A 13,738-nucleotide genomic window follows, 5' to 3' on the forward strand; every position below is an offset into this window, starting at 1 on the left:
TTACCACAAATCCTTCCTTTATTTACACAATTTCCATTCTCATCATACAACCATAGACAATCAGCATTTAAAAAAAAAGCAGTTGAAAATAGCGAGTGGTACGGTAGAACATCAATGAAAACTCCTCTTCAATAAATCACGAGTGAAAGGCGACGTCCAGTCTGATATGTACTCATTACAAGAACCAAAAGAGGAACATAAACAATAAAATTGTCCCACATTCCTCGCCAATCTATCACTTATTGTCACTCAGTCGAGGGTAAATTCGACTCTACATAAACATAGGCCATTCTCACCTTCACCCCTATTCTATCAATAATCATTATCTACGAGAACTCTCTCCACTGAGAAACAAATACACCTAGAAATAAGTCTCGTGTGTTCAAAATATACCGTTAAACTAAGAAATTCCCAATAGCCTCGAGTAACATCGCTAGATCCATATATTTTTGGTATAAATGTACATATTCTCCCATTAAACTCAACTGAATACTGCGATTTAAATAAACATGACCTTTTATTATAAAGAAAATTGACATTTACGACGCACTAAAATCAATCATCTCTCACGCTCGATTTTTAAGATTCCACTCGAGGCATTAAAAACACTGAATGAAGCTCCAACTAGAGGAATATTTGACAGTAAAACACTGACTGTAGGGGATTTATGAGGGCAAACGTGAGAATTTCTTTTTAGAGCCCCAAAGAGTTGACAATATTTACCAACTCTTGAACTAGAGATTGAATCCAATATTCCACTGGCGAATCATCCACTAGTTTAAGCTTCATAAACACTAATAATTATTCCCCTCGGTCAATCCAGGTGTTAATTCTCCCATTCATCCCAACAAACGACTAGATCACGATGGTTTTTAGTGAATCCACGTGGACCCTTAAATGCTAATAAAACAAGAAGATAATTAAGAGTATTTAGGAGTAAAAAAAAAAATACTGAGTTGGAGGAAATAGATCATTCCTATTTAAGGAATCGGATGAAACAACCTGGAGACAATTTAAAGGGCCCAAATAATTCTAAGAAATGTCCACAAATACGAGATGGTCCCAGATATCATGTCATCATCGTGATTGGGTTTCAGGCACCTCCACCTCGTGTTTAGAAAGGTCGATTCAAATTATTTATGCTCTCCAGACGACCCTCTAGCTGTTCCATAAAATTCCTATGGAGTGAACGAATTTGTTAAGCGTTCATTGATATTTTCCCGTCCTCTTTCGACTGAGAAATTATGTCCCAAAATTTTTCCCAGACTTCAGTATTTGGTTTTCACTCCCGAGATCTCTCACTCGGGGGAGGGGAAGAGCTTGTAGACTAAGACTAAACCATTAACGATATATTAATCCTTCGAAAACTACATTAATTATTCAACTCCACAGGACGATCTCTCATCCCTGTAATTTCTCTTTTAGGTACATTCTTGCGGTTGTTCACTCTCTCTCCCTCTCAACTACCTGACACCCGGTATAAGTACAACACTCGTCAACAGTTCGATATTCATCCATTATCCGTTACATCAGCATCTCAATAGTCTTTAATTCGTCGAGGTATAAATTATTATTTTTGAAAACACCTAGACAAACGTGTTTTCATCTCACTTTAATCGTTACATTTTTCATTCCCTGAACTACTGATTTCCATTATGTCATTGGCGAATGTTTCTCATGATTTATCATTATTGTTTCATGGGTAGATCAGCCTTAGCTCGAAGGCACATTAGCTCGAGGTGATTTGAATCCTTCATTGGAAAATCAGTGATGGTATTTTTGTTGTGGGGAATCAACGAGAAGAATTAAAAGACACGTTTAAGGATATGTAGTTCGACCAGCAATCGCTGGGGAGGGGTTTTCCTCAGACACTGCAGCCCGAGGTGACCTTGTCATTTGCCTGAGGATGACTCCATCTACAGGGGTGGTAGGTCGTGGGTTCCTCGGGATCGCCAGACTCCTCGGTGGTTGCTTTCAGGCCCTGCTCCAACTCCAGGAGCTGCCCCATGAAGTTGAGATTAGGACTGATGATGGGGCGGGCGTTCTTGACTAATTTATAGGCATCTACCATGGAGAGGCCTTTGTGTCGCATTATGTAGGCAATGGCGATAGTTGCACTACGGGACACTCCGGCCTGGCAGTGGACTAACACGCTGCTGCCAGCTTTCCTCGCTTCCTCTGAAACAAAATAATTCATTTATTTATTCTCCCACTCTCGAGAAGTGAAAATTAAATAAGAAAAAATTCCCACGCATAAAATTGAAACTAGAATAAACACAATAGTCAATCTAAGGCATTACTGATTTCCATCCAGAAATTTCCTTCACGGGAAAACAGCCCAACAGTGGGTAATGTCACAATCATCGACATTAGTGAATCTCGGGAGTTGACTTAATCAACAAACAAAGACGGCCTTCTCATTAAATGATAAAAATAAATAACAAATAGGGACATTAACGCGATCATCGAAACAATGAGACATTAAAATCCCTCTCTCCAAACAGTCTCATCGCCGTTAATAGAGCCCCCATGTCAATAAACACATTAATCCCACATTGAAAAAAAAATGTCAACCAAGTTGTCTTGCAACCCAAACACCCGATTGAGTTACGTAATATGGGGGACGCTATCGTATCACCAAAGACTGTGACTCATACACCCGGATCCCTATGCATGCGGTTTCGTACCAGTACATTTCTTTTTATGTTGAAAGTCTCTATTCACACGCTCCACCGTCATTTTTACATCAAAATATACATGTCAAATAGGACGATTTAAGCCCCTGGTTGTCTTTTTAATCCCTAGTGCCAATACCACCACCACTTGCCAATCTATCAATCCACCAATTGCCACATCCGTAATTTATTTGAAAGTTTAGCAAATAAATAAAAACAGAACTATTTTTACTGGATGTCCTCTTTACCCTAGACTCCCTTAATTTTTATGCAGCCTCTGCGTTACCAATTAAAAAAAAATTGTGGATATGTTCTTCTTTCCATTTGTTTAACCCAAGGCAATATGAATAAACCGTCAGCTCAATGTTCACGGAAAGCAAATTGATTCATCTCATTCCGAGTCTAATGAACTTTACGCCGAAAATTATTTGTGAATGAGGAGATAAAGCCCGGTGGCGAGATGTGCGGGTGAGTTTATTTACAGTGTAGTTTTTCCTCTCTTGCGTCGTCTGCCTTCGACGAACATCTGTGTTTCCAGTGTTATATACATTAGAACGCAGTAGAGCATCTGGCATGAGTCACAGGGTAAGAGAAAAAAAAAAATGAAGAAGAGTGAGAATAAAAAAAAGTGAAAGGAGCCCGTGGCGAAGATTAATTGGGTATCAACCCCCTGTATCGTCACTCGTGACATAATTCAAGGAATTGAATTGTATTTTTTTTCCTCTTATGCGTGACTACATCTTGATAAATAGTAAACAAATACAAATGAATAAATTATTTGACCACTGAAATGACGATCGGATCCACAATTGATAATGTTGCGGTGGTGATGATTTATTATGGAGTGGATTAAATAAAAATGAATTTTGGGAAATAATGGTGATAAAGTAACGGGTCAATTATGTGAGCATAGCTCAACGACGCAGTTCGTTATAACGGAAACGGGGCATAACCAGCCGTATCCGGTGGACCATTGACTGACTGTATATGTGTTGCACACATGGGGAGGATTGTGTTGGACACGAGACGAAAGGCCTCCCATTCATGAAAACCATGAGTCACTTACGCACACCAAAAATTCTCCCTCCCCCCTGTTGCTGGCAGTTCTCGACCCCCTCTATTTTATGATCTTTGTGTTGTAGGTTTCCACCGGGGGGTAGGTACCCCGTATTTTGTGCCCCCTCCCCTCTTTGAATGTGCAACTGGTGGAATGCCGTTGTTAACCGTCGATTTTAGGGGGATGGAACAGCGTGATTTCAATTATTCAAAAGGGATGAGTGATTTCAAGGGGTTCATGTCGGCTCTTCTGATTTTGTATCAACAATAGATTGCAATTTGACTCGGGGTTTTTAACCCATTCTATTTGACCCATAGAATTGTATCTCTGATTTTTCACCCACATGATTTATAGTACTTCTTTAATGAGGGGAAATCTTGGGGGTCAAATGAGGGGTGAGACTCGCATTTCATCCGTATAACGTGACTCAAGAAATTTGACCGATATTCTCACTTGTGATAACAGCGAATTCAATGACTTTCAAGCGCCTCGAAAATTCTTTCGTGACTGCAACAAACTCCAAAGAGTTTGAGTCAAGCTAAGACTCATCCAAACCGAAATTTCCCTCAATCAACCGATTAATTAGACCGTAAAAATGTTGATGACAGAGAGAGAGAGAGAGAAGCGGATACGGTTCATTACCCCAGTTGAACATTTCGGCACTCCCATTTATCCAAATGGGATACGAATAAACCAGCCATTAGTCATCGACCAGATCATCAAAATTTGTAATATCGTTCGTCAAAGTTATCATCAATCCCTTTAGAAGTAGTTCGTCGAAGAAAAAAAAGTTAATTGTTGCATCAACTCGCGAATCAGTTTCGAAGAAGGCGACTGATGAAAGCAAAGAACTAAACTCTAAAGTTGCCTCGATATGTCTTTTACAATGACTCAATTGGTCTATGTCAAGATAAAAAATATTATTCCAGAATATGGCAAAAACTTATCGCCATTGGTGACTATGAAAAGTCAGCATTTAAGTGCAGGACAATTTCAAATAGTGATGAAAATGAATTCATTTCCTGGAAAATTAGTAATGGATAAACTATTAGCAGTCGTCGCGATGAGCTCAATGAAATAAAGATTGAGTTGAAATTCGAAAAAACTCACCTATGAAATCAAAAGCCTCCTCGAAGTACTGCTTGAGATTCTGATGTCCCGAATCAGTGGCGGGTATCTGTCTGTAGGTTATCCCCCGTGTTTCGTGATATCCAGGCAGTTGTGAAGTGACATTAAGGACCCTCGTGGTCCCCAGTGCCTGCAGTAGCTGCAGATCAGCAGCATCCCTTCCATTACCCAGGTACAGAAATGGCAGAACCCGCGAGGCCGGATGATTGTCGATGTCTGCTGGCTGGGGTGTCGTGGGCTGGCCAATGCTCATTACGGGACATCCTGGACCCGGACTTGTGCAGCCACTCACTGATGCTGGGGGGGAGCTACTCCCCCCGGGCAGGAGCGTATCCTCGCAGAGATCGCGGTGTCTTCTGTGAAATTCCTTGTGGCCTCCTGTGAATAAAGCCAGGTCATCATTTATAAAATTTATTTATTGTAGAGTTTTTACCGTACACTTATCAAGGGGTGACTCACACGACCGATGATCTCTTGAAAAAAATAAATAAAACAGCCCCATAAAAAAAAATTATCTCGAAAAAATAGCTCGTAACACGCGTCATCGCGGGATCGCGTGTCGCTCGACCCCAGGAAGTGAATTTCAAAAGTTATCGATAGGATTTTTTAAACAATAGACGTCGGGAGAGGGGCAATGTTTTGGGTTTTGTAATTCTAGGTGAAGTGTCACAAACAGTGAAGGACTGAGTCATCGCGGAGAGGACGATTTTTCCGCTTTTCCCCCACGCGAAGCTCTACTCCTGCGGTGTCAGTAAAAATGTCCATTGAGTGGTCGGAATAGGAGAAAAATAATTAATGTCAGGAAGATTTTTTCATTTATTTTGTGAACATACCCCAGGGCTCGAGATTCTCAAAAGGCACCAGCCTGAGCACTAGGCAGGGTGCCTTTTTAATCCTCATCCTCGGTTTTTTCGAAATTGTCGTCACGTGAGATGAACTAGAAATTTGGAGGCACTATTTTGTCGGTAATAATGGTCACACAGACACAGGTTAACAGGATGGGCTGGCCCTATGTACGAAATACTATCTTCACTTTACGAAGCACTGTGACAAGACACTGTTTATGGTTTGCCCTTTGACGAAAGACTGGCTGATGCTGAAACGTAGGAAAACTATGAGCCGCAGTTGTGTTTCACACGAGAGAGACCCCAAGTGCCGAACGGTGAGTCATCCACTCCTACTACCATTGGACCTTCTAAATGTGACGTCACGCCAGAGGGGCGGCGTGAGAGGGGTGAGAATGACGGAGAAACACGGAAATGTACGAGGGGGATATTTCGCGCCTGATGTGAATAACATTCAAGGATTATTGGTTTTTCAAAAAATTCTGGAAAGACATTTTCTTTGTTTTTTTCTGATAAAAACATTTGTTCTTTAATTCTGTAAAGATTTCTTGTTGCAAAAAAAATTGACAGTAATTTGACTTGAAAACTATTGATTTGTAGAAATACATATTATGAGAAATGATCAAAAATTTCTTTTGAGCAAATTAATTTGTTTAATTCAATAAAAATTGATGTTTTACTGAAATCCCTCGATTTTTCTTGAATAAATTTATGTGAAGTGATGGAATGAAAGTGTAAATTTCCTATGGATGTCATAAGACAAAGCTATTCATCCGAAAAAAGTCTGAATAGACTGTATTTATCGATCAACCCATAGTACAAAAATCTCAACTTGTTTTTCACTCTCGAATGCCTGGAAAAATTTAGGCGCATCAAAATTCCTGATTGAACAGTCTGATTTCATGAATAAATGAAATAGTTCACATTAGGAATATCAATGGCATCGCAAATGCCGATTAACTGACTCATCCATTACAAATGAAATTAAAATATCGCACAATGGGTCATCAGTGCCACCTCTATTACCCAATTAATCCCCAAGGATCGATGATGCATGGATTTAATTAGTGGTGAGAGTGCCTACCGCATTACGAATCCATTTCTCAACGCAAAAATTGGAATCGTGACGAATCCAGGTCTTTAGTCCTGCGGATCGACCTCGAGACCACAACAAAGATCACATCTTAAAATATTCCAGTGCGTCACAGTCGAGGGGGTTCATTGGAGATCACTGGAAATCTCGCAGAGACGGAATTACCAAGAGGTGATTTTTTAAATATCGTCCTTGAAACGAAAATGCACGTCTAAACTGTGGATGGGTATGATGAATCTTGACACCTAGACGTTTCGCGATAAACGTTACTCATGGGCGCCGTAGATATTTCCACTTGGTGTTGAATCATCGGTTATTGTTTGAGGAGATAGTGACCCATTACCACCTTGTACATCCCCCTAAATGGGAATTCCTGATGAGTTTTTGGGGGATATCAGAGAAGCTGTGGGGGGTGCTGGAATTTTCGTCGGGAACCGTCTGTCGAGAACTTCAGGGGAACTTACTCTACGGATAAGTCGATCTAAAATTTGGATCTGCAGTTCTCCAGAATTATCCATTTGATGACAATTTGTTGGTAAATACTGGGGTCTTGATCAGACCCGACGGTCTTGCCGCATTGTTCAATTAGTCATACCCCAAATATGTCGACCGATGGTGGTCACTGAACCTACTTGACCTATTGGCATTGCCAAAATTCAAAGTTCCCTGTTTGCAATAATTTCTTGGAGCCTCCGAAAAATCCTGCTAAAAACCAGAAATTCAACGTCAACACCGCAATTCAACAGGTAAACCACCTTGATAAGCCGACAAATGGTCTCTGAGTCATGCCACTACACCTGGAAGTGACCCTGAGTTACCGATAATTTTAATTCTCTACTTATTCACCTCGGTGTCTTCCTCTCCCTTCGCCATAAACAACTTTCCATTCCACCATCAGTAATTTCCGCATCAAAAATGTCTGAACTATTTTTCAGATTAATAAAAAATCCTTCAATTACTTGACTCTAGGATTTGCCCTCCTCCATTATCTTCCGAAGATCTTCAAAATGTCCTTCGATAATCTACAAGAACACTTTGGGAAGATCTTCCAAAATTTTCTGAGAGATCATGCAGACAGATATTTTTTACGCGGGAAAACTCCGTGATTCGCGAACTCTGACGTAGGTTCACACAGATACAACAACCACAAGATTCCATCAATGAATCACATCCTAACGCGAGACTACGCCAATAGCATACATAATATTTTTTCCACGTGTGTCCAGTATTTTGTCTGAATTGCATACGCACATGGGGAATTTTCATCTGGCCTCTAATGAACATCGGTAGGAGGGCACAATGAGAGTTGATTAATCACAAGGAAAAAGAGCAAGGCAATTGAAAAAAATCATCACAATAGTAATTCCCCTAAAAACAATAATTCGTCAACAATGAGTCACGAGAGAAAGAGTCAGGGGAGAAGGGGGTATGGCAAGTGGGATATTTATTTTACGTCTTCGAGTTGATAAGATTATTGTGACGCGAAATAAAATCAGAGTTTCAATTTTCCTCATTCAGATTTCTTCATGAAGTTTAGTTGGAATTGGAGGAAAATATAGTGCGCGTGTAAAGACATTAATTTCCATTTTTTTCATAATATTTATTTGATTTTCCTTTTAGTAAATTAACCCTAAAAAATTAAAAAGAACTTGAAGTTGGTCGCAACGAAAAGTATTTTAATTTAGCTTCTCACTTGCAGTCAACTTCAAGACTGTCATAAATTTGGAAAACTCAAATTAGAGGATAATATCTTGTTATGTTCACGGTCAATGATTTTCCCCCGAGTTTTCCTCAAAAATGTCGTGTTTTTCTGCTGTAAGCGATATTAATTGCTCAATATGTCTCCAATCAAGCCACCGCAAGTGTTCCCCCATTTCCCGTTAATTCCGGATCGAATTAGGTCTGAAAACCTCCGAACAATTCGGTTTCCCGAGTGACGACTGTGACGCATTCCCTGTCCACACATGCCGAAAACTCCGGGTTCAAAGGAAAAGCCAGGGGTTGTTTCCCACAGGCTGACGGGGGAGAGGGGAAACTTGTGACTCACTCCACTGAGCCTCTGCGGTTGATAATAATCCCTTTATCCGCAGCAGACAGATAATGCGGATGGAAAAAAATCCTGAAGATGACCGATGTTTTTTTTTATCAGTCGACTCGACTTATCTGTCCAGGTGCCGAAGTGTCAATTCCACTCATGCGCTAACAATTTCTTCCGAACTTCTCACGAGAAATTATTCGGATACGATAGGCGAGTTCACCATCAATGACGATTGATTAAATGCAACAAAATCCTTTCCAAGAAATGTTTATCAAAATAGTCTTTGCAATGATAGTTCAGGGGAACCCCAGATGTCTCTCCCGGGTCATGAACTCGGTTCGAAAAATTGCGGAAAAAAAAATTCATGTAAATTCCCCATTGTATTGCTTGTAACGGAAAAAATCGAAGGAGTATCATCGCTCTATGGGGTATGAACGACTGTACATGCGACTAATACCCACGTGCTGGCCAGTGCCACGAATAACCTCGGAATCACCCAGCGTGGCACGTTGGTGAGTCACCGAAAAACGCGAGAGCTGAGTATAATGGGAATCTCGATGTTACTGGCATTTACAGAAACCATCTCAAGGAAATTCCTGTCTTTTTCTCGTGTCTCATGATTTTTCACGTCTTTATGTATCGCGAAGGACAACGCGACCACCGCGAGGTGATTCACCGGGTGTTATTTATCACATTTCGTTAATTGTCAATGCGCGCACGTGTCAAATCATACGACTGCATGCATTCTTTATTTTATACCTGTGAACAGCAGATTTGAGGGGATTGTGATAATAATTATCGTGCATATATGAATGCAATTGCAAAATTTTCACAACTAAGGACAAATGTTTTAACGCATTAGTGCTTCTTGTCACCGTGTTCATTTTATTATATTTTTCATTTTGAGTTTTCTTAATTAGTCTTGCGATGCCTAAAACAATTGTAAATCATTCAATGATGGGCTGAAATGTTTGTCTATAGATCTCTTCAATGGACGTCGAAGACGCCGATAACACTATTTCTTTCCCTAACGGCGCGCTCAGGAGACTTGAAAAGTTACTTTTTGCTCCGAGGCCGAAAATCCGCGATTCTAATGTCCCTTAGTCGGGTGAAAGGGCGGGTTGAATAGAAGTATTTTCCGCCTCACGTGATGACAACGTCGCATTCGTCAGAACACGTTTTTACTCCCTTAGGCGATAATACATCATTTCCTCACGGCGTGATAAAAATTCTGTTTTATCAAAGCTAAGGGAAAAATTGGAATGAAAACGATGAAATAAATTAACATAATGTGACATAGTCTAGTGATCGCCAGAAATTTTAATGTTTCTTGCTGGTTTTTTCATCACATCCCGTGGGTTGGGACGAACCCGCCCCCCGAAAATTCTCAAATCCAGCTTGAATGAATAGAATATAAACTCGAGGCGAATGAACATACCCCGACACTCCTGAGGACGCTGGCAAGGCCGAGGCGTAGTCGAATGACTGTACGACATGGAATGCTGGAGAGCAAGGGATTTGAGAGGGGAAAAAACCTATCACTCGCTTGAAAACTAGTATCAGATTTACGGTTATCCGGGTACCGCGGACTCGACCTATCACTCGCGAAATAATCTGGCTGCTTGATTCATTGGAATTACGAGTGTATTTATGCACATCTTTGTTATTATCATTGAAACCCCCTCGGCTATTGTACGAGTTGGACGGTGAATCATCGGTCGGGGTCTGACGTTGATCGTGAAAAATGAAGTGGAGACCCTCATCTCGCTCCGAGCCATCATCTGCCTTTTTTTTTTCCTTGAGATTTTTTTTTGATAAGAGCTTTTTTCACTAGAGTTTTAGTTAGTCAATGGCATCCGCACAACAATCATTTCACGCTCCAATTACTCAGCTTTCCCCGGCAATTGAGCGATGCCTGGGACGACCGACATTCGAGGAAATTCTCATTGTTGAGAGAATTTGTTAGTTGTGAAAACATTTTGCGAGGGTCACGTGAACCATTGTAAAGATCATCGCGGAAAAAAAAATTTAATTTTCAGGGACAGTTGGAGATACGCGAGGTGAGACGAGATAGCACTTTATGATACTAGTAAAAAAAGACAATATTTACGGACTTGGCATAAATTACCGTAGTTTTCTGATCGGTTTTATAAAATTTTTATCGGAGTAAGAGGAGAAATAAGTCACAGACTACGTTACGAGTGTGGAAAACTATTTTTCCAAAAAATCCTACAAAAATATCTGCGGGCATTATTTATTTATTGCTTAGGAAGCAAGTGGATCAAAATGCCAGAGATTGGTAGTTGGCATGGGTGAGTCAGAGTGAAAGTCGTACAACGTCCAGTTCTACGACGTTATTCAATGCAGGAGAAGGCTTCTACCGTACCCTGCAACTGAATTATTGCATCCCAATATTTCGGTCCCGAAGTAAAAAAAAAACAGCAAAAAAATCTCCTTGAAATGATTTACTATTCATTTGTAATTGTTAACTGATGAGAAATTAATTTATACTCTTGTCTTCACCACCTGTTTAAACAGCTTTCGTCATCAATAAAAGAATTCTCTAATTAACAATTGATTTACGAACACTCAATCATCGTTAATGAGTAATAAAAAGAAACTCGATGATGTTCAACTTATGATTATTGAATTTAATATAGAACCGATGATACCCCAGATCCCTTGATCCGTCATTGAGGGAGTAAAAGAAGTTGAAGATTTTTTCTGCGAACGGACAACCTCTATTGTCTGGGTCATAAGTTGAATTGTGAGCCTGACATTCTGGGAAACGTTCTCCCGGAAAATTTCCATCCTCTCTTTCTATCATGAAGTGAACATATGGTTCGAGCTAATAAAGTGTTCCACAGAGGGACAGAGAAATGGTTTTGAAGTATCCACCATTGTAATTTGCGCACCGACTCTTGTTCCTCTGTTCTGGGCATCATTCATCGTTTTGTGAGTGAGACGAATAGGGGTGAGAGGTGGGGGAGACACGTCATACACACTCGGATCAGTATGAATAAGCTCTCGAGTTTTTCCCCTCCCACCGGTGAAAATCTTTTCTCCCGTAGGGTATACAAAAATGGGGTGACAGGGTGGTGTGGGGGGGAAGGTCAGTTGAATCGAAAAAGGGCGGGTGGGTTAGTCATTGATACACTTTAAACCGAGTGCAGGGATGACTCATATAATAATCGTAATCGACAGCTGACCCAAGTGCACTTGAGATTTATGGGCACGAGGAGTTATCGGATAATTGGGATTCACAGAACGAAATTTTACGAAGAATTTCAATTTTACTGGACATTATTTACGTTGACGTTTGGGAGGTGGGATATTTGAGGTTTTAAATTACGATGAAATTGTAATTAGGGGATCCAGGTAGGTTTATAATTTCACAGGAATGAATTGACTGAATTGACTGAATTGAATGTGAAAAACTGAATGGGATGACATGAGAGCGGTTTTCATTGAGAATTTCATGCCTCTCAGTAATGCAATTTGCATGAATTAAATGTATTTGACCTCCCGTAAGTTATGATAATTACATTGCGACACATTCATCTCTTTCACTTGCACCCATGGCTTTCTCCCCGAGATAGACGGTTCGCCAACGTTTTCAGCTCTTTTTAAAAAAAAAATGAAAGATGGAGTTAGTGATAATCACTTTTTGTTCCGAGTTAACAATGAGGCGCATTGTGCTTGAGGAGTGATAAGGACCCCCTCATTTCCCATCCTCCATGAATCGCCTAATGTAGCGGAAGTGTCGATAAGCCACACCGGAAATCAAGAACTCCCTTCCCTCGGTTCAACTTCTCCATTATTTTCTTCTCCATTCACTCCATTTTTTAAATTAGAATCACTACGTTGGTCATTTTTATCGTGACAGGAGAATCCAATTTTTCGAAATAATATTAATTCTTAAGCTGATTAGCAATTGGGGAGGAAAGTGATTTATAAAAATATTTCAAAATATGAGAAACAATCGGAGTCGATCGAGTCATTTGCGAGATTCTCGAAGAATATCTGGAAATTATAGGGAGATAATGAAATGTTCATGAAAAGTTGACTCTTTTCTGGTCGAATACTGAATTTTATGAGACATTTTGTGACAAATGAATAATTGTCACTACGTGACGGAAAATTCCCATGAGAATTATTCGCAAGTGATGTCTGACTGGCTGGGCAGGTGCAGTGGTGGCCCAAAACCGTACGGATTTGTCCACTAAATCCAAAATCTACGTGTGCCAAGTAATTCGAAAAGGGGTAAAAACGGGCACACCACGGAGAGGCAGAGCAAGAGGGGCCAGTGAAAATGCTCGATGACTCATCAACGGAATAAAACAACCGACAGCAAAATAAACTGCTCACCCTCGATGTTTACCCGAACATATGTGTATTATGTCAAAATTCAATGTTGCGTAACGATCTCATTTTTATATTTACTCGTCGATCGAGCGACCCATCGATATTCAGCGGTGAGTCATCTCAACTGACTAGACACTATTGGACCGCCTGATATGCATCTTCCGAGCCAACTATTGCCCAGCTCGGTGAGAACAAAAAAAACAAAATCACCCCGGGTCAATCGTTACGAGTGACATGACGACGCCATTGCACAATTGTTGCTGATGCGAATCATCTTGGCGTCAGGCGCTTATCTTTGCACTGATATCAACGGGTTAGTTCATCAGTCAACTGATTAAAAATTTTGATAAAGCCGAGAAATAACATATCAGGTGCAGGAGCACTTGGAGGGCGGGGGTAAACGTGGAAATTTATCGAAAATTTTCCGGCTCTCGTGATGTCATGTGTCACGATTCGTAGACCATTAAGACATCAATAATTTCCAGAAGCGATTTAAAAACGCCAAGTGGGAGTGTCGCCCTGTTGGAGGGACTTGCC

General features: G+C 40.5%; 1 protein-coding gene across 2 annotated transcripts in view; it reads right to left on the minus strand.

Moving 5' to 3' along the window:
* The window catches only part of Puc (puckered), a 20,789-nt gene continuing 7,051 nt past the window's right edge, over positions 1 to 13,738 (minus strand). For both annotated transcript variants that reach the window (XM_064127166.1, XM_064127167.1), the window contains 2 exons: positions 4,843 to 5,238; positions 1 to 2,178 (listed from right to left, as the gene is read on the minus strand). In XM_064127166.1, coding sequence (XP_063983236.1) covers positions 1,865 to 2,178; positions 4,843 to 5,238 — 710 coding nt within the window. In that variant the 3' untranslated portion in view covers positions 1 to 1,864. The remainder of the gene's footprint in view (positions 2,179 to 4,842; positions 5,239 to 13,738) is intronic.

This window comes from Diachasmimorpha longicaudata, chromosome 8, assembly GCF_034640455.1.
Source record: "Diachasmimorpha longicaudata isolate KC_UGA_2023 chromosome 8, iyDiaLong2, whole genome shotgun sequence".
NCBI lineage: Eukaryota > Metazoa > Arthropoda > Insecta > Hymenoptera > Braconidae > Diachasmimorpha > Diachasmimorpha longicaudata.